Source organism: Sander vitreus, chromosome 23, assembly GCF_031162955.1.
Source record: "Sander vitreus isolate 19-12246 chromosome 23, sanVit1, whole genome shotgun sequence".
Taxonomy (NCBI): Eukaryota; Metazoa; Chordata; class Actinopteri; order Perciformes; family Percidae; genus Sander; species Sander vitreus.
Genome location: NC_135877.1, coordinates 1,555,482 through 1,581,147, shown reverse-complemented (window position 1 = coordinate 1,581,147; position 25,666 = coordinate 1,555,482). Strand labels below are relative to the sequence as shown.

Below are 25,666 nucleotides of genomic sequence, written 5' to 3'. Positions count from 1 at the left end.
GGCTATTTAGCAGAGGCACCGTGGCTCCGTCCGGCGCTTAGCACCGGCCAAGATGATTGTGATTGCCAGACCTTCCTCCGCAGTGCTATGGAGGAAGGTCTGGCAATGCGAGACTATAGATAAGTGACAAATGCTTTTTTTTTTTATCCTGTGTAGTAGGGATTCATATTTTTACCGGAAATGAGACCTTTTCTGTCCCGGGAGCAGGCATACACTATCCTGAGAACTGGACTAGTTTTTAACAGCTGCAGTCAAAACGCAACACTAAATGCATCAAGGACAAATATGCACACACCTATGGGTTCCCAACCTTTTGATCTATTCCGCAGACAGTTTAGAAAGCTCTATTGTCAATAAAGTAAATAATGACAATGCCGAGGGCAGATACTTGGCCCTGCAGCTGAGCATCTGCTAACTTGTTGCTCTCTCTACCAATATCAGCTGCTCTGTTTTACAAAACGTGCATGCAGGCTGAAATTTAACTGTGTGGCTTTGTCAGAATTAAGCTATAAGCAGAAGGAAACTCCGCTAGCTGCCAGGCTAAAGTGCAATGGTAAACACTGCAGCGATAACGTTAATGTGCCGTGTATTATATTAAACGTTACCTGTAGCTATCACAAGTACTCACGCTTAGAAATAATTCATACTAATCGGACACACAAAAGAAATCCCCCATATATTTAATGGACTGTCCATCTTCTTGTGCAAAGCTTTTTCTCCATAATTTCTTGAATATAGGATGGACGACAGTGGATGAGGATAACTGAACATTGATTATTGCTTTCATTATATTTCATATCGCACAACATCTGTTCTCCTGTAACTTTCACCAGCAAAATGTTCAACTCCAAAAATTTGAAAAAATGTGGTGATCTAAATTCTAGTACATCTAGATTCTAAATGTACTTTCAAAGGGATATTATTCCAGTTTTTAATAGTCAAGTGGTGTTTGAGACTGGACGTCCTCCAGCGGTAACTCAGTTCACATCCACAGTACATGCAGACAACTTGAGTCTTGAGGAGAGAAGCATCTCCTCAAGACTATTTGAGATGAGCTCATTTATCTGAGCTTATTCCACCATATACACCAGCATGCTCTCTCCGCTCCCTTGATGCTGGTCTCCTGGTCATTCCCCTAGTAAACAAAAAGTCAGTTATAGAGCATTCTCCTACCGGGCCCCCTCCTCTGTGGAATGGCCTCCCACTACATGTTAAAGAAGCTCACTCAGTTGACATTGTTACATCTAGATTGGAAACCCACTTCTACTTCCTTTTCACTCTTATGTTGCTGGTTTTGTATTGTTTGTTACTGCTGCTTTAATGCTGTTCAGTTGTTTTGTTGCTGTTATTTCTGTGTAAAGTGCACTGAGACCATGTCTAATGGTGATTTTACACTTAAAATACAATTTGAGAGAGAGAGAGATTCCATGATCTGTGGACTGCGTGCATGGGAATGAATTACAATAGAAATATATTTGTAATAAGTTGCTGAGAGGGTCTGAAAAGTCTAAATCTAGCGAGAAAGTGGCCAAGTTGGCAACACTGTCCCCAACATTAAATCACAGAACATGCCTGTTTGGTACAGATTTTGTTTATTTTTGGCATTTAGGCCTTTATTGTGACAGCTCGGACATGAAAGGGGAGAGAGAGTGGGAATGACATGCAGGAAAGGTCGGAATCGAAACCCGCAACCTCTACCACTAGTTCACCCAGGCCCCCATAAACACTCACGTTTTTAAATTTTTTATATTTTTCTATGAAAATGAGACTAATGATACAAAGATGATCATTCCCTCCAACATCGTGAATCATATCGCAATTGCAATGTCAGTCAGTATAATCGGTTACACTTTACTTGAAGGTATCTACATAAGAGTGACATGACACGGTCATGAACGTGTCATAAACATTATAAACAAGTCATAAACGTTTATGACATAACGCTTCTTTTAGTAAGTGTCATTCGGTTTTTGTTATGACAAGTTAGGGTTCATGTGTCATGACTGTGTCATGTGTTCATGACACTGTCATGTCACTCTTATGTAGGTACCGAATAATCACAGCTATTTTCCTCATATCGTGCAGCCCTAACGTTAAAAGGACTTTGCGTCAACTCGTTATTAACGCAATGTGAAAGACGGCAAGCTCTGATTGGTCCGGCTCCAACATGTAGTCTGCCATGTCCCTTGGCCAAGTCATGGCAGGAATATAAATATATGACCGTCTAAATGTGACACAGTGGCCATTTCCTCTCATGTAGTCTGACCCTGGCATATTAGGTGAACATCTTTTCGACATCAACAGTTCCCTGTTTCGGGGAGGATGTCAGGAGATTGGCTCTACAGGCGTCCAGCTCTGGTTGTTGTTCATTTAGTGAAGGATGTCACTTAGTTAACGGTGTTTGCTTTGTTTCCCCACAGATCTGGAATATCAAACAGATGATAAAGTTGACACAGGAACACTTGGAGGCCCTTCTGGACAAGTTTGGAGGAGAACACAACCCTCCTTCCATATATCTAGAGGTAAGATCGGTTTGCTTTTAATGAATACAGTTTCAGAAAAGTAAATAATACATAAAAGGTATGTAGAGCTGTAACAGTTCCAAATGTTGCTGTATAATTGTCTCAGACATAATTGCGACTAACAATGTAATTGTCTCTTTCATTAAAATTTTAAAAAAATATTAATTTTTTTTGTTACTTTTTTTAAACAAATTGAAGTTTTGAATGAATTCCAGCATACATCTTTTGGTTGTATCACTGTCACGTGACCCAGATCATGTTATAACACAGGTACACAGCCTATGAAGTAAACCACGTCCGCTTTATTATCATAAAACTTAAATGAACATCAAATTGACAATAGAACATCAATAATCACTTGTATATTTGCAATTTGGCACATCTAAACAAACTCAACAGTTACCCCTTACGATCTTAGCTAATGTTAGCAATTCATTACGATCAAACAAAGAAACGGCGATTAGGTGAACTAATTGCAGTAAGACAATGATGTAATAATTGTTGCAGGCCTAAAGGTATGGTTGGTGTTGAGTGCGAGCTGTGTGTTGTGTTGCCTCTGCCAGGCCTATGAGGAGTACACCAGTAAGCTGGACGCCCTGCAGCAGAGGGAGCAGCAGCTGCTGGAGGCCATGGGCAACGGGACGGACTTCTCCTGCTCTCCGTCGGCCATGCCGGCCCTCCTGGAGGTCAAGATGGGAGGCTGTGGGGTTGCAGGGGGGGCTCAGGCCTTTCCCTCAACGCCCAACACCTTGGCTGTGCTGCAGACGCCCGCCGACGTCAGCCGAGCCAACCCTCGCTCCCCGCAGAAGCCCATCGTCAGGGTCTTCCTGCCCAACAAACAGAGGACCGTGGTATGTCTCACATCTAGGGCTGGGTACCAAAATTCGATACTTTTTGGCGCCGACCGAATTGCCTCTAAAGTATCGAGTATCGAAAAATGCCTCGTCATTGCATACCCAATTTCAATCCCTAAGGAGTGAATTCATTAACTTTATCGGCTATCGGGCAAATAAAACGCTGATACAGATAATCAGCAAACTGCCAAAAAACGGCCCGATGATCGGCCAGGGCGGTCTATCCCTAGTCAAAAGTTTCAGCATCCAAACCGTGTGTGGCTGTGCCAGCTCCTACTTCTGTCTACCATGTGGGTCCAGTGAGTGCTGTGTTGTGTTCAGGTGCCGGCCCGCTGTGGGATGACTGTGAGAGACTCACTGAAGAAGGCTCTCATGATGCGAGGCCTCATCCCAGAGTGCTGTGCAGTCTACAGGATACAGGACGGGTAAGTCCGTGGCTAACATAGGCCCCTCTCACATACACGTGCTGGCTTGGCTTGACTCGGTTTGACGCGGCACGGCAGGGATTAGCGTCTCCATTACAACAGGGCGTCCTGCTTCAGAGTGCGTCTTTAACTGTAACACGCCTGTCTGGGGTCGATGACGTTTAAAAGCAGCGGTGGATAAATCCATCCACGTTGTTTTTGTTGACAATTTGGTTAAAAGAAACCCAAAATTCTGATATAGAAACCTTTTGAAAATGGGTCAAATTAGACCCGAGGACAACAGGAGGGTTAAAATAACACCAAATATCCATTCCAGTGTTTCCCCTGTTCACTCTCAGCAACGCACACCATGAGTCCATGAACATGGCAACTGTCTGTGGTGAGTTCACATGTCTGTAATAAAAGCAGGACAGTTGCATACTCTCTGGTAAAGTCAGCTGAACAGGTGGAGATCACGTGTGCCGGTAGCCTGCCGGTTACAAACGGGCTCGTTGGTGATCGACACGGTAACGTGCTGCAGATCTGGTGTTTTTAGCTGAGCTAGACAGAATGTTAAAACAGATCGGTTAGGCTATTTTGCTCTTATTGTTGTCCGTGAAGTTAGCTGGAGGTGAATGTAGCCGCGATGTGTTTTATGTGGACTGACTGCGTCGGACTGCGTTTAAAGATAAAACTAACTCTCTGTCGTATTTGCTGAAAAAACAATCAAACAAAATGAAGGCATTGTTTTGATGAACTGACCAATCTGAATAATCTCAGACCTTAATTTGGTGACACAACAACAACTGTACAATGAAATGAAAGCTGGATCTCTACTCAAAGCATCGTGGTTCTTTTTGTGCACCTGTTCCCTAACTCTGCACTTCCTGTTTCAGAGAGAAGAAGCCGATTGGCTGGGACACAGACATCTCCTGGCTGACAGGAGAGGAGTTGCATGTAGAAGTGTTGGAGAACGTGCCGCTCACCACACACAACTTTGTGAGTACTGTTAGACAAAATGTCACATCCTGACTTCAACGGAAAATAAAATGACCTACTAAATCTAGTGCTCAGCCTCCTGATTGTGTGTGTGTGTGTGTGTGTGTGTGTGTGTGTGTGTGTGTGTGTGTGTTTGACAGGTGAGGAAGACCTTCTTCACGCTGGCCTTCTGTGACTTCTGCAGAAAGCTGCTGTTCCAGGGTTTCCGCTGTCAGACCTGTGGCTACAAGTTCCACCAGCGCTGCAGCACAGAGGTTCCCCTCATGTGTGTCAACTACGACCAGCTAGAGTAAGTCCCACGCGCTCTCGGGGGCCGGGATGCTGCAGCCTACTGCACAATGGGCTGTTGTCATGGTACATAACCTCCTGTCATCTTGAGGGTTGGGTACCAAAACCAAACGTCCGGTATCTACTAGGGCTGTTGGAACGAATGCCGAAATTCGAATATAATTCTAATAGTAAAAAAATCAATACTATTTTTATAAATATGTTGGCTAACGTTAGCTAATCTCCCTCTTCTCGCCTTGGCCTACCCGCCTGTGTCACTCTTGTCACGTCTTATGAACAATAACTTAGCGGGAGTCAAACCACCGAGCCAAAGCGCTGATGTTAACATTAGTCAGCTCGTTCTTGTTTTCTAACTGCGTCGCGGGGTATAGTAACTGTAGCGTAGGCCAGGCTAAGGTTGGAAGTCCCTCTAGTGGACGGAACGTGTAACAACAACCACATGCTTGTAATGCCACCGACAATGCATAAGCCTGAGTAGTGTAGTACATATTATTTTACAGGCTGCAATTGAGCATTAAATATTCAAATATTATTCGAATAGTAAAATAAAATATCAAATGGAATTCGAATGGTATTATAGAGGAAGATTGACAGCTCTAGTATCTACTGGACCGAATGCAGGGTTTCCCTCAGTGTATTGCAGGACCGGTGGCCCACCGGTGGGCCTAAGTTGCCCCCCCACCAGGCCTAAGCCGCTGGGAATTATTTAGTAATTTATTTTTAAGATGTTTTTAAACTACAGTTGGGGCGGCTCAGTTGGAAAGTCGGACATAGTCACATTTTTGAATCTCCAGCTTTTAGCACTGACTTAATGTAGGGCCCTGTGGAATCGGTCTCAACTTTGCGGTTCCGTCCATGATTCTGTTATCGCAGAAACTATCGGGCTGAATTCTGCCATCACTATGGCGCTGACCCCAGTCTTTTCTGGGGGAAACTCTGGAATGACAACAAAGATGTGGTTGCCTCGTCTTGGTGCTACTGTAAATGCCTGCGCTACCCAACCCTTGTGATCCAGGATTTTGGTTATTATAGCGGTGCCATCATAGCGTTACTTATTACAATACCACCACAAGAGGTACTAGGTCTAGTACCTCTGGATATTGTAGACTCTCGGCCTCTCTGTGGGTTTCATATGCTATTATATGATACTAAAATGGATTCACTCTGCATGCTTTACTGAAGGCTGAAGCCTCAGTCAACAGTACCTGTCTGTTCCATATCAGACTTTAGGTGGTCAGGCTGTGTGGGACTAGGGATGGCTATTGTTAGGATTGTGTCCATACTACTACTTCTATCCATACTCCTCATTACTAATTTAGAACTGGCTCCCATTTAAAACCGGGTTTCGTGGGCATCCCTATGTGGGACCGTCTCATCCTCTGTGTGGCCTAACTGAGTTTTAAATAACACACTGACATATTGTTACCTTGTCGATCCAGCTACTAATTTTAATGGAGGAACCGTCCATCAATTGTACACGTCAATGTATGTTTCCACGTGTTGGAGCACTGCTGCATCTGAACAAAAGTTCTATAAAGCCTTTAGTGTCTTCAGAGGGAGCTGTGTGAAGTCAGATAAATGTCCTCCCGTGATGTCACTTGAGTCAGCGTCGGTTGGGGCTGGAGTTGGAGAGAAGGGAGCTGACTAGAGCTCTGTAGCCCACTTTTCTTTTCTGCTTTAGGCCTCCTGCACACTGGCTGCGTGGCGTGAGCGTGTCAGCTGCGTGAGGTGTCCGTTTTTATTTCGGCTCCCATGGTAACAGGTTAGAGCGTGCACACTGCCTGCGTGACACGCACATTAAACGCGTGCATGCTAGAAATGGGACCGACGCCTATTTTTCACGTGACACGCAAGCGTGTTGGAAGCGTTTCCAGGCAAAATAGAACAGGAAAAGATGTTTATGTCATTTAGACACGAATACATATTAATAAATGACATGTTGATGTTTGAAAGTCTCGAGGTTTTGATATAAATGCAGATATAAATGTAATTTAAAAAAATAATAATAAATACTTATTGATTTTCAAATATTGCACCTGTCAATACGGAACCAAATATTCTGGAGCCTATTTTTCTAAAGAAATATGTGCAAACAAATGTACAAACACAAAAATATTGACAAAATAAAGTTGAAGAACACGCTATTATTTCATTTTATCAATGGGAAACATCCATGTGTCCAGACAAGGCTAGCAGCAGCAGCAGCAGCAGCGTCAGACACCTTTCTGGTGTGGAAAGACGTAGAAAAATCCACGCAGCTGACACGCAACAGAAACGCCACGCTCACGCCACGCAGGCAGTGTGCAGGAGCCCTTAGACTAGCAGCTCAAGGCTACATTAGCCGTGAAAGCATCACACACCCAAATATCTGACTGAACTTTTGAGTTGCTCTGTGGGTAATGTAGGCACCAGGTTTTTAGAAGGAAGAAGAATGTGTGGAATCACAAGAACAATATTTCTGGTTTTGCTGCATCGATTTTGATCCTTTTTTTTAAATTTTTTTTTTTAAAGTGTCCAGTGTGAGTCCGACAAGTGTGTGATGCTAAATTAGTTGAGTACTCTTTTTAAGGTTGCCAGACTCAGGGTGATCTCAGCTGTCAGGATTTCCGTTCATAATCGATCGTAATGAGCTTTCAATTGCAATCATCAAAATCAAAAGCAGGACCGGCGATTCTCCCGGTATTTATGTTTCTCTCCACATCTACAGAAGATAAAAAAACTACAACCCTTCAGAGACGACGGCGCAGCTAACCGCCGTTTTCAGACGCGGCGTTTTTCCAGACGCTGTCGGAGTGCATTCAGAAACTCAAGCTGCTGTTGTAAAGTTCCCTTGTGTCATCTAGTGGCTCTTTTGTTTGTTTGTTCCCAATTGACTGGTTAAATAAGTTATTGTTATTACACTTAAAATATGATTGATGATGCTAATGATTTAAATTTGAGCGTATGACCTTAGTGTGGTACATTCCAAACATAAAACTTTCCAAAAATGTAAATCACAGGTGTCAGGGCATGAAAGCAATGACCTGTTGATCTTTACAAATCAAGACTCCATAGCCTAATAATGGCAGAGCAGTCAGCCGTATCTGTCACGTGGCTTTCATTATTTTTGATTCAGTTCTAGGTATGTCCAGCCCGAGTCAAGTTGTGTGGAGAGGAGAACGACTGACTGAATAATTACCAAGTCTTTCTGATGATGTGTGTTCCGCAGCTTGTTGCTTGTGTCCAAGTTCTTCGAGCATCACCCGTTCACCCAGGAGGAGGTCTCGTCGGAGGGAACCACCCCTGTGTCCGAGGCCTGTCCATCACTCCCCCCATCCGACTCCACCGGGTGAGTGCTCCACCTTCACACACCACGAGAGTCATTCTCCTCTTAATGTGCTTCTCCAGTCTTTTTTTAAAAAAACAACCCCTTTTCCCTCATTCAGTTCAAGACTATGCATCCCTTCTATTGGACTCCCTCCTGATTGTTTAGACTTGGATTGAAAGACACACCAAATTGTTGGAAATGTAAGACATAGGATGGCCAATTACTTCATGTCCTATGGTCCTGTGATAAGGTCCAGGAATTTTGGACCAGGATACATGATAATCTATGTCAGACTGCAGAGACTCTGGTTCCATTCAGCCCAAGATTATTTGTTCTGGGAGATGGGTAAGTCCTAAGTGGGATGGATAAGCACATAAGAAGCTGGGTCCAGACTAGTTTAATTAGCCAGACAGATTATTTTAAGAGGATGGAGGAATGAAGGGCTGCCGTCAATCCAGGAGTGGGCCTGTGAGATGGCTAGGGTGGCGGCGTTTGAAAAAATGTCATTCGGTTTGCCAGATTGGATGTATATACTAGAAAAAGCTTTCTGGAGGGCTCCTCCTCATCTTTTCTTGATTTTTGTCTGTGTGGGTGGTAATGATGAAGGGGAGGGGGGACGGGCGCGTTCATTTTGAGAATTGTGTTTCGTAGTAAATGTAGTAGTAGCAGTAAACTAGTAACTGTGCATACACATGTCTGATTTGTCTCCAGCAAGTCTGTCTACTTTTCACTTACATAATACCTGGTTCCAGGTCTATATGCCACGCCACTGTGTCCCCGTCCAAGTCCATACCCATCCCGCCCAGTTTCCGGCCCAACGAGGAGGACCACCGCAACCAGTTTGGCCAACGGGACCGCTCGTCCTCCGCCCCCAACGTCCATATCAACACCATCGAGCCGGTCAACATCGATGTGAGTCTGCTCTTACTGACTCTGATAGATGTGTGCTTCTCTACCGTTACTATGATCATCATGGCTCTGCAGGGTTTGTTCCAACCAAACAGCAGCTGATTTCTCCCATTGACACTCTTTAACTGGAGAACGGGAGCTAACCAACTACAAGCTGGTTATATTTGGCAGATTCTAGAGCCTCCAGCTTGCCCTCATCATGTAGCAGCTATCATCTGTTACTTTCTGACAACAATGACCTTTTTTGTGAATGTTTAAAGGTGCTCTAAGCAATGTCGCACGTTTTTTAGGCTACAACATTTTTTGTCACATACAGCAAACATCTCCTCACTGTAAAAAAAACATGGTCTTTGTAGACAGCCCAGGCTCCACAAACAGCAACAAACACAAACTGTGCCAACCTGTACCACCAAACATAACAGTGTTCCAGCCAATAACAGACAAGAAGGATTTGGGGGTGGGGTTGGGGGATTAGTGCGCGGAAGGGAGGGGACGGGATGAGGAGGAGGGAGGGGCCGAGCTAGCCTTGTTTACAGTGAGTTCAGTGCTTTTTTGTAAAGGTAAGGCTGTTTGTTGCCTTTTCTAATGCAACTGGCCTATATTAACACTACCAGTGGCCCGTGTTAGAATCCGACCCAAGGCCTTGCTGCACAATTGTGTGTGTGTGTGTGTGTGTGTGTGTGTGTGTGTGTGTAAAAAGTGTTTTGCATATTAATTTCTCTTCTCCCTTCTTTTCAGGACCTGATTCGGGATCAGGGCTTGCCGAGGTCCGATGGAGGTAAGGCTCAGAGGAGACTCTTTCTCTGTGGCTTAATTCCCACCATCCCGCGTCTGCGTGCTCTGGTTCTTATGTATGTGTGTGTGTGTGTGTGTGTGTGTGTGTGAAGTCCAGTCACTGAGAGCAGTAGATGAGGACGCACGTTTATTCCCATCTGTGGGTCAGGGTTTCTGGAAGAACAGAACTTCCAGTTCCAGACCTCGTTTTTCTTTCTTACTCTGAGCTGCTCTGCCAGGCCGAGCTCCTCCTAATACTCACAGCTAGCTGATGATCATGTCCGTAAATCAGGGGTCTGTAGTAGTCTTCATGATGTAAAGATGATTGATTAGGCCACATGCTTTTGATAAGGGAACTCATTTTAGTTCAGAAACAGCTCATTTCCTAAAGGTCCTAGAAACATACCGCCTCTGACCACTTCTTAGTGTCAGACTAGCAATTTACTTAAAGCGACAGCTCAACATTTTGGGAAATACATGTATATGCCTTCTTCTTGTAAGTACCACTCACTCTAATGGCGTTTTTTTGGCGTGTCTACTGCCCCTCCCCCTGTGGTATAGTCGCTCCTCTACAGATGTTTGGATATTATGTGGATCTGTAAAATGGATGTTAAGTGAGCATTTAGTGTCATTTAAAGAACACTCATCAGGAAAATAGAATTGACCTCATTAGGCATATAGCATGTCTAAGCTATTGCAGGCAATGGCTGTTGTTAAACATAATATATTAGTCAAACTCAGCATTGTTAAGAAGGAAAAACCTATGATATGCCATTTAAGAGAGAGAGATACATACATATATACATCAGTTGTCTTTGTACATCCATGGATTTCCACCTGCTTCCCGTCTTCATGCTAAGCTAGGCTAACCACATCCTGACTCCGGCTCTGTGGTTAACACACAGACATGATATCAATCCGAACATCTCACTCAGAAAGAAAGCAAATCGGAACATTTCCCAAAACGTTGACAGCGAAATGTATTCCATCCATCTTAAAGTAAATGTAGCCGTGTGAAAGCTGACGAGCACATGTCGTGTGGGAGGAGGCCTCTCCGGTGGTTAGCCAGAGGTGAGAGGGGCAGGGGGAGTAGCAGTGATGGTCTGTCTGTTTCTCTTTGCCCTGCAGCCCCCCCGACCCACCCCGCCCGCTGCTTGAGGAAGCACCGAACACGGACCTCAAGCCCCCTCCTATACTCCTACCCCAATGACATAGTGTTTGATTTTGAGCCCGAGCCTGTTTTCCGAGGTAGTTAGGCCTCTGTGTGTTCCTGTGTCCTTCACCTTCCCACACCCCCTCACCACACACCAACCCCCGCCCTGTGTCACATCCACTGTGTGTGTGTGTGTGTGTCTCTCTCTCTCTCTCTCTCTCTCTCTCTCTCCCTCTCCCCTTTATGTCCTCACATGCTCTCTGTACCACACACCGCTGCTCTGATCACACACTGCTCTGGATCTAGGGATGGGGCTTTGATTGCTGAAACACTAGTAAACATTTAACTAATGCAAGTGGCATCACTTGTTCTGACACCAGGCTTTAGTCACATTCAAAATGTACTCAAATGAAATACCTACCACTCTGGGAAAGCACACACACAACTGCATTGTTTAGATGGCTGCTTGATTTGATAGAGAACATTATCACCATGACTTCAAGTATTTTAAAGGGTAAGTTCGCCATAAATATTTCTTTGCTTACCTCATCAACGAAATTCAGACAGTGTGTTCTGTCAGCTGGGGCTTGCAATAATTCTGACCAAAAATCAATCTACAGTATATATTCTCTGTATAGCTGTCTAAAAATGAAACTCCAGTCCTGTATTTGTGGCCTACATAGTTTTTAAACATATGTTTGCACCAAACATGTACCAAACCTAGTCCCAAATGTTTCTCGTTTCTATAGAAATGAAGTCTGATAAACTGCAACCAGTCGGTCGGAGAAATGACACATTCATTAAGATGGCATATCAGTGCCATTCTTGATACCCGGTAACCAAAAAGAGTCATGAAATTCAAAAATGTTGCTATATTTATAATGGCTACATGATTGTAGCTATAGTTGTAAAAAGTAGCTACTGCCTGCTTGGAAAGTCACAAAGTTCAGATGATGTCGTGCGCTAACTTACATATGCATGGAATCGTTATGAAACGTTTTGCATATCCATAAAATATTACAAATTTCAAAGATTGAAAACATAATAAAGTGAAGTCGCACTAAGCTTAAGGATATTTCACCGCTGGAAAGATGAACATGTATTAAATTGGGTCATTTATGTATTAGAAATGTGAAAGTTGGTGCCTTCTAGACCGAGAAAAGCCAGAAAATGTGTTTTTGGCTCATGTGGATGAAAGACGACAACTCCCAGAATGCACTTGCTTCGCTTCCCTACGAGTCCACTCCCAAGCCACGCCTACCATTTACAGACATAACCGACAGTGAGACACTCAAGTCAACTCAGATGTGTTTTATAGTCATTTGAACCATATACACGAAACATTTCACCGTGGCTCAAATGGTGTTACACATTTAAAATATATAAAAACGACATTATATAAAAACAACATACGGAACATGTAAACACAGAGTATAAACACAGCTGTGAATTTGCGTGGAATGTAGAATGGTTGGTATTTAACAGTCACAAACTCCACCAGCAGTTAGCCGTTAGTTGGATACAAGCACCCCATTTCTGCACCAGTCCGTGTTAACACAGCCCACCTCGACTAGTCTTACCCGGTGACAGAGCAGCATCTGCTCAGAGGGCTAGCAGGCCTGGTAGCTGGATAGTCCGGTACACTGTTGTTCAGCCATGTTTCCACAACAACAAAAACACAGCAGTCTCTGAACTCGCGTTAGGAGTTTTGTTGAAGTTGGATGTAGTCCAGTTTGTGGTCTAATGAGCGGACACTTGCAAGCAGGATGGATGGAACAGGTGGCCGGCTAGCGTTAGCTTTCCACCTAGCTCGAACTCCTGCCCTCGTCCCGCTTTTCTGCTATCACGTTTCCTGCATATTCTCTGATCTGTGCCAGTGTATCCCGGTGGTACACATGTGCGGTAGTTTGAACGCACATAATTGTTGTAAAGGTTTGCTGCTGAAAAGAGAGAGCCTGTTATTAGCTTAGCTTCAAGATGGCTGACACTGGAGTCGCATCGGCTAGTGACAGTCCCACCCCCTATGGGCGGGTTGAAAACATGCGGAACTAGCTGGCTGTAGTCTGTAGCATCTGGCCGAGAAAGCTTCCGATGACGCTAAATGACGATTTTTGCGTCATCAGAGGTTTTTTTCCAGACCCACAATACAGAGAAGGCTCGCCTCAGAGGGACATGAGGGAGGGAAGCACGGTCATTCGAAAACACTACCAGGTTTCTACTGAAACAAAGCTTAATGCTAATTGGTGAAGTATCCCTTTAACTGACTGGAACTAGCTCATAATTAGCTTTATCGTTATCTGTTATTATGTAAGTTGGTACAGTAGATTCATCTAAACCTACCTGCCATTTCACAAATGTTTGATGCAGACTGTTGTATAGCAGTGGGGGGTGGGGGGAATGCCTACCATACACATAGACTGACCCCATCTCACATCTTAAGACAATCATAACCTTAAAGACTGTCATAATATGTAAAGACTGGGGATCTTGCAGGGTCACACATTGCAAGACTACAACATTTGTTTTGAAAAATTTAAACAAGCTAGCTAGCTACCGCTAGCGTTAGCTGGTAACATTAGGGAAAGTTGGCAGATTTTTCTGTTTATCTGCCGGTAAAACTCCCGCTGGATGACGCGCTTCAGAAGGGTTGAAAATCTGCAACTTTCCCTCTTTAGCGTTTAGCGTAGCGCGGCGCCATAACGACCATCAACACCACTGTCTATAGCCGTTTGCTGCTTCCTGTTTGGTGCTGGAGGGAGAGCACCCATTGTTTGTTCACATGATTTAACTTCACTACCAAGACTTCAAACTTAGGATAATATCAAACATGTTTGATTTTGTCTGAACGTCCAGACGGGAGAAAGACTGACTGGGACTGAGTTTAATGACCTCACACCAAACGATGGAGACGACGGGAGCGCCCCGACTCTAGCAAGACTCTCAGGGTTTCGTTCGGATATTGGAAATTAGCCTGCGCCAATGGAATCGCTTGAAAACTCGTTTGGTGTAAGGTCGGCATAAGTCTCACGTGCAAGTCACAAGCATTCTCAAATCACCGTGGTGGGAACCAAGCAAGTCGAGTCGCTGCTATAAGTCACAAGTCAAGTCAGACACACTTCTGATGATCTACCCCAGTTTCCACATTTCGATCAGTTTAAAAAGACTTTTCTAAATGTTTAACCAGCTAAATAATGGAAATAAAACCCATTTCTTACCGTACCTTTCTTTGTGAGTTCTGTAGTGACTGGTGAAGTTAGAAGTTGTGGTGGTCTTGTCTGTGATTTTTGAGCTGCAGACCTTTAAAAGTCGACGACCCTCAGATTAAACCGTCAACCTTAAAGGTGCTCTAAGCGATGTAACGTGTTTTTTAGGCTACAAATGTTTTTGTCACATACAGCAAACTCTCCTCACTATCTGCTAGCTGCCTGTCCCCTGAACACACTGTAAAAAAACATCTCCTCACTATCTGCTAGCTGCCTGTCCCCTGAACACACTGTAAAAAAACAACTCACTATCTGCTAGCTGCCTGTCCCCTGAACACACTGTAAAAAACATCTCCTCACTATCTGCTAGCTGCCTGTCCCCTGAACACACTGTAAAAAACATCTCCTCACTATCTGCTAGCTGCCTGTCCCCTGAACACACTGTAAAAAAACATCTACTCACTATCTGCTAGCTGCCTGTCCCCTGAACACACTGGAAAAAAACATCTCCTCACTATCTGCTAGCTGCCTGTCCCCTGAACACACTATTAAAAAACATCTCCTCACTATCTGCTAGCTGCCTGTCCCCTGAACACACTGTAAAAAAACATCTCCTCACTATCTGCTAGCTGCCTGTCCCCTGAACACACTGTAAAAAAAACATCTCCTCACTATCTGCTAGCTGCCTGTCCCCTGAACACACTGTAAAAAAACATCTCCTCACTATCTGCTAGCTGCCTGTCCCCTGAACACACTGTAAAAAAAACATCTCCTCACTATCTGCTAGCTGCCTGTCCCCTGAACACACTGTAAAAAACATCTCCTCACTATCTGCTAGCTGCCTGTCCCCTGAACACACTGTAAAAAAAACATGGTCTCTGTAGACAGCCCAGGCTCCACAAACAGCAACAAAAACAAACTGGCCAACCTGCACCACCAAACATAACAAACAGTGTTCCAGCCAATAACCGACAAGAAGGATTTGGGGGTGGGGGTTGGGGGGGTTAGTGCACGGAAGGGAGGGGGAGGGGACGGGATGAGGAGGAGGGAGGGGCGAGCTAGCCTCTGTTTTGTTTGACAATACTTCGAACGTCAACAAGAAGTGACGTCACCCAACATCGCTTAGAGCACCTTTTAAATGTTGCATGAGCCAAAACGGAGCATGTAAGTTGAAATAATAAATATAAATTATTTATAATAATTTAGAAGCTTGGTTGGCACTTTCCCCCTGCTGCAGTCTTTGTGCTAACATGCTAACATACCCAGGAGTTTAAAACCCTCTTTGGAGAACTCCATTGAAGAGACAACAGTTTGAAATCTGTCTCCTTTGCAATCATCATAACATCCTCTGTGGTCCTGGCAGAAGCAGTTAATAACCGTGATGTACTTTGTGAAGTCTAGATTATTAAACCATTAACTGCCATCCAACCAAGCCCCCCCCCCCCCCCCTCACCTCTCCTCTGCATGTGACCAAACACACACAACTGAAAAGCTCCTCTTTGTTTACTCTTCTGCTTTCTCTCACCTTCTCTTTTTGAACTATCCGCCTCACCTCTCTTCTTTTTATTTCTTCCCCCCCCCTCCCGATCTCCCTGCAGGCTCCACCACAGGGCTGTCGGCCACACCCCCTGCCTCTTTACCTGGCTCTCTGACCAGCGTCAAGGTACCACAGAAGTCGCCGTGCCAACAGAGGGAGCGCAAGTCGTCGTCCTCGTCTGAGGACCGCAATAAGATGGTGAGACCCTGTCCCAGATATTGGTGTCTGTCTGGAGTCCGTTTTGTGTGTGCCCGTGCTGACTGAGTGCCCTGTGGAACAGAAAACTCTGGGGAGGAGGGACTCGAGCGACGACTGGGAGATCCCCGAGGGCCAGATCACTCTGGGCCAGAGGATCGGCTCTGGCTCCTTTGGAACTGTCTTCAAGGGGAAGTGGCATGGTAAGACCAATGCTATACTGTGTTTTCAGACCACTGGCATCGCAGGGTTTCCCCCAGTGTATTGCACTAAGCCACTGGGAATTTTTTTTGTAATGTATTTTTACGTTTTTGAAACTACAATTACAGGGGGCGGCTCGGTTGGAAACGTAGACGTAGGCGGTGGTTTAAGGCTCTGACACACCAACCTGACGGTCAGCCGTCGGCAGAAAAGGGAGTCGGACTGACCGCCACCCCGAGTTGGTCCAAAAAGTGCTTCGGAACACACTGAAGCAATGCCGACTTGAGCGTACGTTCTGCAAGTGTGCAAGACGTAATACGTGTCCATAACAGCAGGTGGCGCTAATCTGTATTGTCGCCCAAAAAATGAAAACCGGCAGCTGATTGGACGAACGCGTCACGTGGGTCTGGCCTCTCCCGAATTTCAAAACAGACCATAATGGCAGCTCGTTCAGAATACGATCTCATATTTCAGCAAGAGGGTTCACCGAAACTCGTTTCTGAAAACATTTGAAGAGAGAAATAGGCCGTGCAGTTGCTGAATCTGTCTTCATTTCAGATCGACAGAGGTCAGTTGAAAAGATTTTCGTCCGATTTTGAGAGCCGTTAGTCACACTCATCCCGCTCGTCATTTCCGGGTTAGCGCTCCACCAATCAGATTGGTCATTGAGTCCGACTGCCCGCCTTCCGATTCAACATGTCAAATCGGCCGAAATGAAGGCCGACGGCTCCTCAGGCTGACGACGGCACGGAACACACCGAACAGACTCCAGTCACTGACTTCGCCAGGCGATCCGACGGCCGATTATCGGGTTGGTGTGTCAGGGCCTTTAGAGTCCCTCGATGTAGATTAAATAGACTAAAAATTGTTTTTGTCCCTGCATCAATAAAGCTTTTAAATAGCAGATAAATAAATGTCTAAGTCAAGACGGACTGGGAGGATCTCTTTGGTTTTACTACTATTCAGTTATGTACTTATTTTTTAATAATGAATTAGTGTTTTAGGAACCTTGCTGTGTTGTCTGTTCAGTAACATCTATGTACTGTATGTTTGTTGTATCTTATCTTACTGTATATTCAAACCTCCAGTTATCTTTTAGCACTGACTTAATGTAGGGCCCTGTGGGATCAGTCTTATAGCTTTTTTTAAAATCTCAATTTTGCGATTCCGTCCATGATTCTGTTGTCACAAACTATTGGGCTCTACATGAATGCTTACATCAGGCTGTGACTCCGGGCCGTTGTCAAAAAAAAGACACTTGCCACCGGGCTAAACAACTTTTTTGGGGGAGACCCTGCATCAAGTAAGGGAACTTTACATCCTCTGGGCATGCATCAAGCCACCATTCATACAGATAAGCCCGTGAATTTAACTTTTATTAAAACTCAAGCGTGAGCCACACTGTTGCACTGGCTGACATGTTCCATCAATACCATGAACACACACACACACACACACACACACACACACACTGTACTTTCACTCAATCCCACACACACTGTCCTGCTGCCCCAAATACCCCCTACAGCACCAAATGTGGATTCATCCGCCGCTGAAAATAGTCCCCAATAAAGGCACTATTGCCAGTTTGATGAATTTTTTTTAAGTTATGAAAAAACAAGCCTTACTTAAAGGTATTGTTTGTTTATATGTATAATGTGTGAGATTTTAGGAATCTGTAGATTCATGAGCTACTCGCCTGGCCGGGCCAGTGGCACTGACCAGTATGCAATGTGCAGCTTTTTCAGTGGTGAAACATTTTAAGGTATACAAATTTGTAAAGACTCTACAAACTGGTAATGCAGTTGTGTTTGTGCAACATGTTGATAAAGTCAACGCTGGCATGTGTCTTTGCCTGACATGTCGTCTGTCTCCGCCCAGGTGACGTGGCCGTGAAGATGTTGAACGTCACAGCTCCCACACCGCAACAGCTCCAGGCCTTCAAGAACGAAGTGGGAGTCCTCAGGTAACTTCTGCCATCCACCCTTAAATCAGGGGCATCCGTACCCTGTAAATCCAGAGTTCTCGCGAGAGCACAACTTGAATTTGCTCAGCGAGTCTCTCTGGCATTCAGTAATGATGCTCATTAACTATGCCCTTGTAGCCGAGCTGCACCAATCACATCGGTGTATCTGATATAGGCGGGCCAGAGGCGAGCTAAACAGATGACGACAGCACTGCGACGTCCTAAGTCATTAGTAAACATTGCAAGATAGCTACAGATGAACACCAGTTGTCTGAAACTTGGCTTTTTATCAGAAGACGGCGCTCCAATCGTTCCTTTGCAAGAAGGACGTTTTTGCTGTTTTGCCGAGCGGATACGGCAAGAGTTTAATCTACCAGTTAGCTCCTCTGGTAGCTAAGAGTCTAATCTACCAGTTAGCTCCGCTGGTAGCTAAGAGTTTAATCTACCAGTTAGCTCCTCTGGTAGCTAAGAGTTTAATCTACCAGTTAGCTCTTCTGGCAGCTAAGAGTCTAATCTACCAGTTAGCTCTGCTGGTAGCTAAGAGTTTAATCTACCAGTTAGCTCCGCTGGTAGCTAAGAGTTTAATCTACCAGTTAGCTCCGCTGGTAGCTAAGAGTTTAATCTACCAGTTAGCTCCTCTGGTAGCTAAGAGTCTAATCTACCAGTTAGCTCCTCTGGTAGCTAAGAGTCTAATCTACCAGTTAGCTCCTCTGGTAGCTAAGAGTTTAATCTACCAGTTAGCTCCTCTGGTAGCTAAGAGTTTAATCTACCAGTTAGCTCCTCTGGTAGCTAAGAGTTTAATCTACCAGTTAGCTCCTCTGGTAGCTAAGAGTTTAATCTACCAGTTAGCTCCTCTGGGAGTTTTATCTACCAGTTAGCTCCTCTGGTAGCTAACCGTATGGATACGCTCTGAATACATCACCCCGTGTATTGTTGTGATTGGTCCTAGTGTTATCCAATTGTGTGCAGTGAGATTTTCAAATGCATGCTTGGTTGCCGCCCCTCGAGTTGGGCCATTTTCATTTCTCAGTGCCAGACCCTTAATCTTTCAGATTTGGGTCTGGATTTCCAGGCTAGGGCAACCGTGTAATTTATAAATACAAATAAATGAATAATTACCAATGTTTTTATTCATTTTCATTGCAAATACAATTTTCAACAACCCCCGTGTCATAACCCACAACACAATTTCTCTCTCAACCTTTGCCGTATTACAAAAGCAAATTATATGAAAGTATCACAGAAGCAGCTTCCCTGTTTTCTACTTTTACAAGTAGTATTGTGTGTGTGTGTCACATCACTGCGCCATAGGGTGTGGGGGCTGTGTGGTTATAGAAGGCTATATTATATATAGTTTTATTGATCCCCTCCCTCCAGAATGATTTAATTTTGTCACACTCCCAGACACAGTGCATGAATGTTCTTTTAGCCTCATTACATGTAAAACGAAGGTCAGGTTGTATTTATTTAATTTAACAGTTGTGTATGTCTGCATCAGCCAATTATATTGGAGTAGCTTTAAATTAGTTTGCTATTTGTGCACCTTTCATACTGCCATACAAATGAAGATCAGATTACTGAAGTATCATCCTTTGACAAAGCTATACAAAACTGCAGTGCTGCACTGCTGTCTTTTCATGGACCCGTGTGTGTGTGTGTGTGCTTGCTCCAGGAAAACGCGTCATGTGAACATCCTGCTGTTCATGGGCTACACCACCAAGCCTCAGCTGGCAATCGTCACCCAGTGGTGCGAAGGCTCCAGTCTGTACCACCACCTGCACATCATCGAGACCAAGTTTGAGATGATCAAGCTGATTGACATCGCCCGGCAGACCGCTCAGGGCATGGAGTGAGTCCCAAGTTTTAAAATATATATCGGACACCAAATATTTGTATCGATATCGGCCTTAAAAATCCTTTATCGGTCGGGCTGTAGTCAGAGGTCACCGCGTGTGTGCTTGGTCTAAACTCTTTGCTCTTTCCCTCCTTAGTTACCTGCACGCCAAATCCATCATCCACAGAGATCTGAAGAGCAACAGTATCCTTTTGAGACATTTCACTCAGTCAGTTCATCTTCATGCTGCGGTCTTTCTGTTCTCCAAATGAAATTGAAATCTGTGGTAGGGACGATAATTTAGATTATTTTTTTCTTTTTTCTGACCAATAGCCGACCCTCGTGAACCGATTATTAACCGTTAACCAGAATTCAGTCCCAGTTCACCCGTCCAGGACACTCGGACATACTTCCCGCTAGGGTTGCACGATATTGACAAAATGTGATATTGCGATATTGATTATGAATATTGTGATATCGATATTAATTTCAATATTTTTAAACATATGTCAAATTACAAAAGTTACGGGAAAACGCATCAAAATAGATTCATAACAAATACAAGACAAGGTTTATTTCAACTGATTGTCATATTGGACTGGTCCAACATGAATGAATAAATAAATAAGGACCATGTCTACAGAACAGGACATGTTCTGCTGGTTGGACAGTATAAAATGTATAAATAACGACCATGTCTACAGGACAAAAAAATAAATAAATAAATATTGCATACTTATCGCGACCCTTTCGATATAATATTGCGCAACGTGATATCGCGATAACGATATTGAGTCGCTATATCATGCACCCTCACTTCCCGCGTTCCGTGGACAGCTGCAGACTTGTACCGGTCGCACAGCCACAATGGTGGACACATGCAGTCACTCTCCTGGAAACGCTTGCGCGGCCGACATTCAACCCGCCAGTCCTCATCGAGAGAGTGGCGCGTAGCTGTCCGCTGTGAGCGCCATCCAGCAGGAAAAAAAAAGTGCAGCTTAAAACGCAACAAGAAATAGACTGTATAGCATAGGTATTTTGGTTTTACAATGCAAAAAAAACTTTGTAATTAAAGGTGCAGTAGGTAAGATGCACCAATCAGGGCCGGGGGGGGGGGGGGGTCTAACTGCGTGTCAATCACTGCTCATGCACACACATTCATTCTCCCTTGTGGGGGGAGGGGCTTAGGAGACCGTTTTGGGCTTTGGCAGAAAAGGGGGAGGGACTGATGATCAAATTTTTTGGGTAAGTCCTGGATCTTCACAATCCTACCTTTTAAAAGTAACTTTTTTATTATTTTGCTTTTAAACGTTTAACTGATAGTATTAAAACTTCTTACGGTCACGGCGGCCTCGAGCTCGCCCAGTAGAGTGTGCTCAGTCCTTTGTGGCTGAGTCCTTTGCAGCAGCCCGGGTTCGAATCCGACCTGCGACCCTTTGCTGCATGTCATCCCCCCCATCTCTCTCCCCCCTTTCCTGTCTATCCACCGTCACTATCATATAAAGGGAAAAGCCTAAAAAAAATATTCGCAAAAAATAATTGTTACAGTCGGTTCACGTTTAAACGGTTAGTCGTTAGAAGAAGAGAGCGCTTCCTTGACCTCCTTTTCCTCCAGATATTTTCCTCCACGAGGATCTGACGGTGAAGATCGGGGACTTTGGTCTGGCTACAGTCAAGTCCCGCTGGAGCGGCTCGCACCAGTTTGAACAGCTGTCTGGCTCTATCCTGTGGATGGTCAGTGTCCCCCTCATTAAATGTTACGTTTCTTGAGTTGGTTCTTTATTATAAAAACTGTATTTGGTGCTAGCTGGCAGTCTGCAGTCCAGTGAGTGTCCGCTGTGCTCTCTCAGGCTCCGGAGGTGATCCGGCTGCAGGATAAGAACCCCTACAGCTTCCAGTCAGACGTCTACGCGTTCGGCATCGTGCTGTACGAGTTGATGTCAGGAGCACTGCCCTACTCCAACATCAACAACCGAGACCAGGTACGATGAATCCCACTCATGTTTTAATATCTCTACAGCATGTTTTATTTCTTCATAGAGATTCAGAATACAGCTCCGCAGCTAGCTGGTTACACACGTACCAACACCCCCTCACACATGCAGTGTGATGTCTGAACAGGAAATACAGATCTGGATCCATCACATAACGGACCGACTCAAGTTCCAATCATTAACTGAATAGATTTACACTTTGGGAAAGGAGCTTGTTCACTTGTGTGCAATGTTCAGATGGATCTCTTGGATTTATGTTTTTGTAATAAAATCAGCACAGTAAACAAAGTATTCCAGTCCAGTTTGCTAACATTAATATTTGAGCCTTATGAGAAGCTACGGGTCTACAAAATGTTCATCCCTGCCTATTATTATAATTACAATATGACTCATCTCTTCTCTCGCCATAGATCATATTTATGGTAGGCCGAGGTTACCTGTCTCCTGACCTCAGCAAGGTGCGCAGCAACTGTCCAAAGGCCATGAAGAGACTGATGGCCGACTGCCTGAAGAAGAAGAGAGAGGAGCGGCCTCTCTTCCCTCAGGTGAGACAAAGAAACGCGACCGGGTCTCTGGGATGGCATCACCGCTGAATGAACTGCAGACAGAACCAGATATTTATTGTACAATGGGCTCGCGTTAGAGACAGGCCTCACCTGTATGCGCCGACCCCTTCACTCTTATGTCAGTCCCCTTTATTTATGGCTTTACATTGTAGTAGATCTTCTATGGGGAATCATAGCACAACAGAGCAAAGTGCAATAAATACACCAGCACTTTAATTAGTACAGTCACAGTTTAAGATGTCTTATTGTCTGTACAGTCATATTGTGTCCTTCCTTTATGTCCTAAGAAGCTCCGTTGATCTTATGTCTATGTTTTTGTGTAGACTTTGTCGATTCTAGAATGGTTTCTCTGTGTCATGTTTGTGTTGTGAAGCAACAGACTGTAGCACTACGCCCAAGACAAACTTCCCCTCTGGGACAACAAAGTGTGTTCTATCTATTCTATCTATCTGGGTTTGAGTCAATCAGTGATGACTGGAGAATCCGAATGACCGTGATGTAGGCTCAGTAGGCTTTTTTTTCTGTGAATTCCTTTCACTTGGTCCCATCACCTGACAGATTTGAACCAATGAGGAATTGATTGGCTTAGCCACCAGATGGCCTCAGAGGTTCATGAGATGAAGAAGCAGCAGCTGAATCGAAGCGCACAGCGCTGTTAATGGCTTTGTTTAGTTGTGAATGGTGCTCACTCTGGTGTGTGTGTGTGTCTGTTCTGTCAGATCTTGGCGTCCATCGAGCTGCTGGCTCGCTCCTTACCCAAAATCCACCGCAGCGCCTCGGAGCCTTCGCTAAACCGGGCCGGCTTCCAGACGGAGGACTTCAGCTTGTACGCCTGCGCCTCTCCCAAAACCCCCATCCAGGCCGGTGGCTATGGTGAGCTCACACACGCACACACACATTGAGTATTGTAAACTACTCCACTGAAGAAGGAAGGCTTGTCAGCAGTGACCTCTGTTCACTAATGTTTTTACACTAAAGGTGTTAAACTCAAAGTCCAAAGATGCAAGTAAAGACACACACACACCCCCCCCCCTACTTTCTGCGTAACTTCACACACTGATGAAAACACGGATTAGACTGCTATATTGGTTAATAGATTATTTGTTAATACACTTGATTAGTACAACGCTGGTTGACTGTGGGAAGACTTCATTTAAATTGATTGTAAATGTAGCACACATGTAAAGGAAGCCCTGTACAGTAATCATCATATCCAGCAGTCCAGCAACAAATACTTTCTTTGTCTTATTGCATCATCATTACTATTCAAAATGTATTTCTAATGTTTTGCTTCCCCATACATGTATGTGTTTTCATTCATTCATTGCGGTGGCTTCTACTTTGCCCTTCTTTCAGTTGTTGTTGAGCTACTCTAAAATAAAACTCAACCCTTCCTGCAGATATGTCACATTCAGAGCTCACCAGAAGAGGAAGGGATTCTTCCCTTTTTGAAGGCTTTTAATGTGAAACATCTGTGCAGGAAGTCTGTCACTGACAGTAGCTTTAACAGTAGCAGGTACATCTGGGTTTCTGTGTTGTGAAGATGCACAGCAGAGCTCACACACTGACCTCCTCTGTCTCTTCATTGCTTTTCAGGGGAGTTTTCTGCGTTTAAGTAAGTGCTGCAGATCCCACCAGTCCATCCCTCGTCACTTCTCAAAAGTCTCGTGTCCATGCAGTGGATTCATTCATTACTGAAAAAACTGAAAAAAAAAATAGTCTCAAAGAATGTGCTTTTTTTTTTCTTCCTCTGTCCACCTGAAGAAGGCAGCCTCACTGGAGTCCTTCAAACAAACGCTGTCCAGCACAAACGGCCACAGCGGCGGACACAACTCAATTAGGGAAAAAACGAAAAAAAACCTCTTGAATCACACAAGAAGGAGAGGAAAAAAAAAAAAAAAAAAAAAAACCAAGACACAAAGATATCCATACCGAAACGGTTTTGAGAAGGAGAGCACAAAACTCCACAGATCGACTTGCCTGCTGGAAGGAAAGATGAAGGCGAAAGGATGGAAAGACGGAGGTGGAGCGCCAGGAGCAGCCGAGGCTCAGAGGTGCCCTCGTGCCATCATTTCCTGTGCGGGTGAGGCTGGAGGCCGCTAAACTGCTCTCCGTGTGCCGGCAGAAACGAGCCTGTGGGCGGCGAGGCCTTCTGTCCGCCAGCTGAGATAGAAGGCCAGGAGTTAGCCGGTCCCGAGGCGCGCTGGAGCTCACTCAGCAGGGATTAACCCCGAAGGAAGCTGACTAGCACTTGCTAGGAATGCAGAGTTTTTTTTTTTGTTTTTTTTTGTGGTCATTTGTTTCTTTTTGAAGAGATGGTAGCTATTTTAGAAGAAAGCTTTCCTTCCACTCACGCAGCACTGGCCTTTGCTTCTGTCTTTGTGGGCTCAATGCTGACCAAATTCTGCAAAAATACAGTTTGCCTTCAACAAATTCAACGGCAATAGCTGTTTATCTACTGACAGATTTTGCTCTACCTTTAAAAAAATAAATAAATAAAAAAAAATAGAAGAAAAAAAAAGTAGTAGTCAAAAGCTTCAAATAAAAGCATGAGAGAAGCGGTTCTTTCGGATTTCCGGTAGAAAGGTCCGGGGCCTGCACTTCTCCGCCAACAGGAGCTATTCTTTGGGACGAAAAATGCTCATTTGCTTGGTGATGAAAGCTACACGAGAGGACTTTCTTATTCTGTTTAAAAAACAACGGCCTGGTCTAAGCCAACGTGAGGTGCGTGTTATTTGGCGAGTGTGTACAGGGAGTGGTCACACAGCATCTTTACAAACCTTGTCAAGTTTATTTTTTTTCTCCACAAAACCCAACCTCAGATTGTTTTGGGAATACCGAGTGCACGTCGTGTCATTGTTTCTTTTCCTGTGTACCGAGTGGCTTAAATATTGCACTCAGCTTAAAATGGAGACCTTATTGTTGCAGCTGCTGACTAACGGGCTGCAGTGTTACCTGCT

The 25,666-nt window shown here is 44.5% G+C and overlaps 1 protein-coding gene across 2 annotated transcripts in view; it reads left to right on the top strand.

The window, feature by feature from the left end:
- Positions 1–24,668, top strand: part of braf (B-Raf proto-oncogene, serine/threonine kinase) — a 34,839-nt gene extending 10,171 nt beyond the window's left edge. The window contains exons 2-20 of one of the 2 annotated variants that reach the window (XM_078242787.1): positions 2,421–2,522; positions 3,086–3,373; positions 3,698–3,801; positions 4,677–4,779; positions 4,920–5,068; positions 8,276–8,395; positions 9,127–9,286; positions 10,022–10,061; positions 11,186–11,305; positions 16,012–16,148; positions 16,231–16,348; positions 18,228–18,312; positions 19,985–20,161; positions 20,304–20,350; positions 21,762–21,880; positions 21,997–22,128; positions 22,551–22,685; positions 23,426–23,579; positions 24,303–24,668. In XM_078242787.1, the coding sequence (XP_078098913.1) occupies positions 2,421–2,522; positions 3,086–3,373; positions 3,698–3,801; positions 4,677–4,779; positions 4,920–5,068; positions 8,276–8,395; positions 9,127–9,286; positions 10,022–10,061; positions 11,186–11,305; positions 16,012–16,148; positions 16,231–16,348; positions 18,228–18,312; positions 19,985–20,161; positions 20,304–20,350; positions 21,762–21,880; positions 21,997–22,128; positions 22,551–22,685; positions 23,426–23,579; positions 24,303–24,325 (2,313 nt within the window). In that variant the 3' untranslated portion in view covers positions 24,326–24,668. The remainder of the gene's footprint in view (positions 1–2,420; positions 2,523–3,085; positions 3,374–3,697; positions 3,802–4,676; positions 4,780–4,919; positions 5,069–8,275; positions 8,396–9,126; positions 9,287–10,021; positions 10,062–11,185; positions 11,306–16,011; positions 16,149–16,230; positions 16,349–18,227; positions 18,313–19,984; positions 20,162–20,303; positions 20,351–21,761; positions 21,881–21,996; positions 22,129–22,550; positions 22,686–23,425; positions 23,580–24,302) is intronic. The other variant, XM_078242788.1, reaches the window with a different exon arrangement.
- Positions 24,669–25,666: the final 998 nt, after the last annotated feature.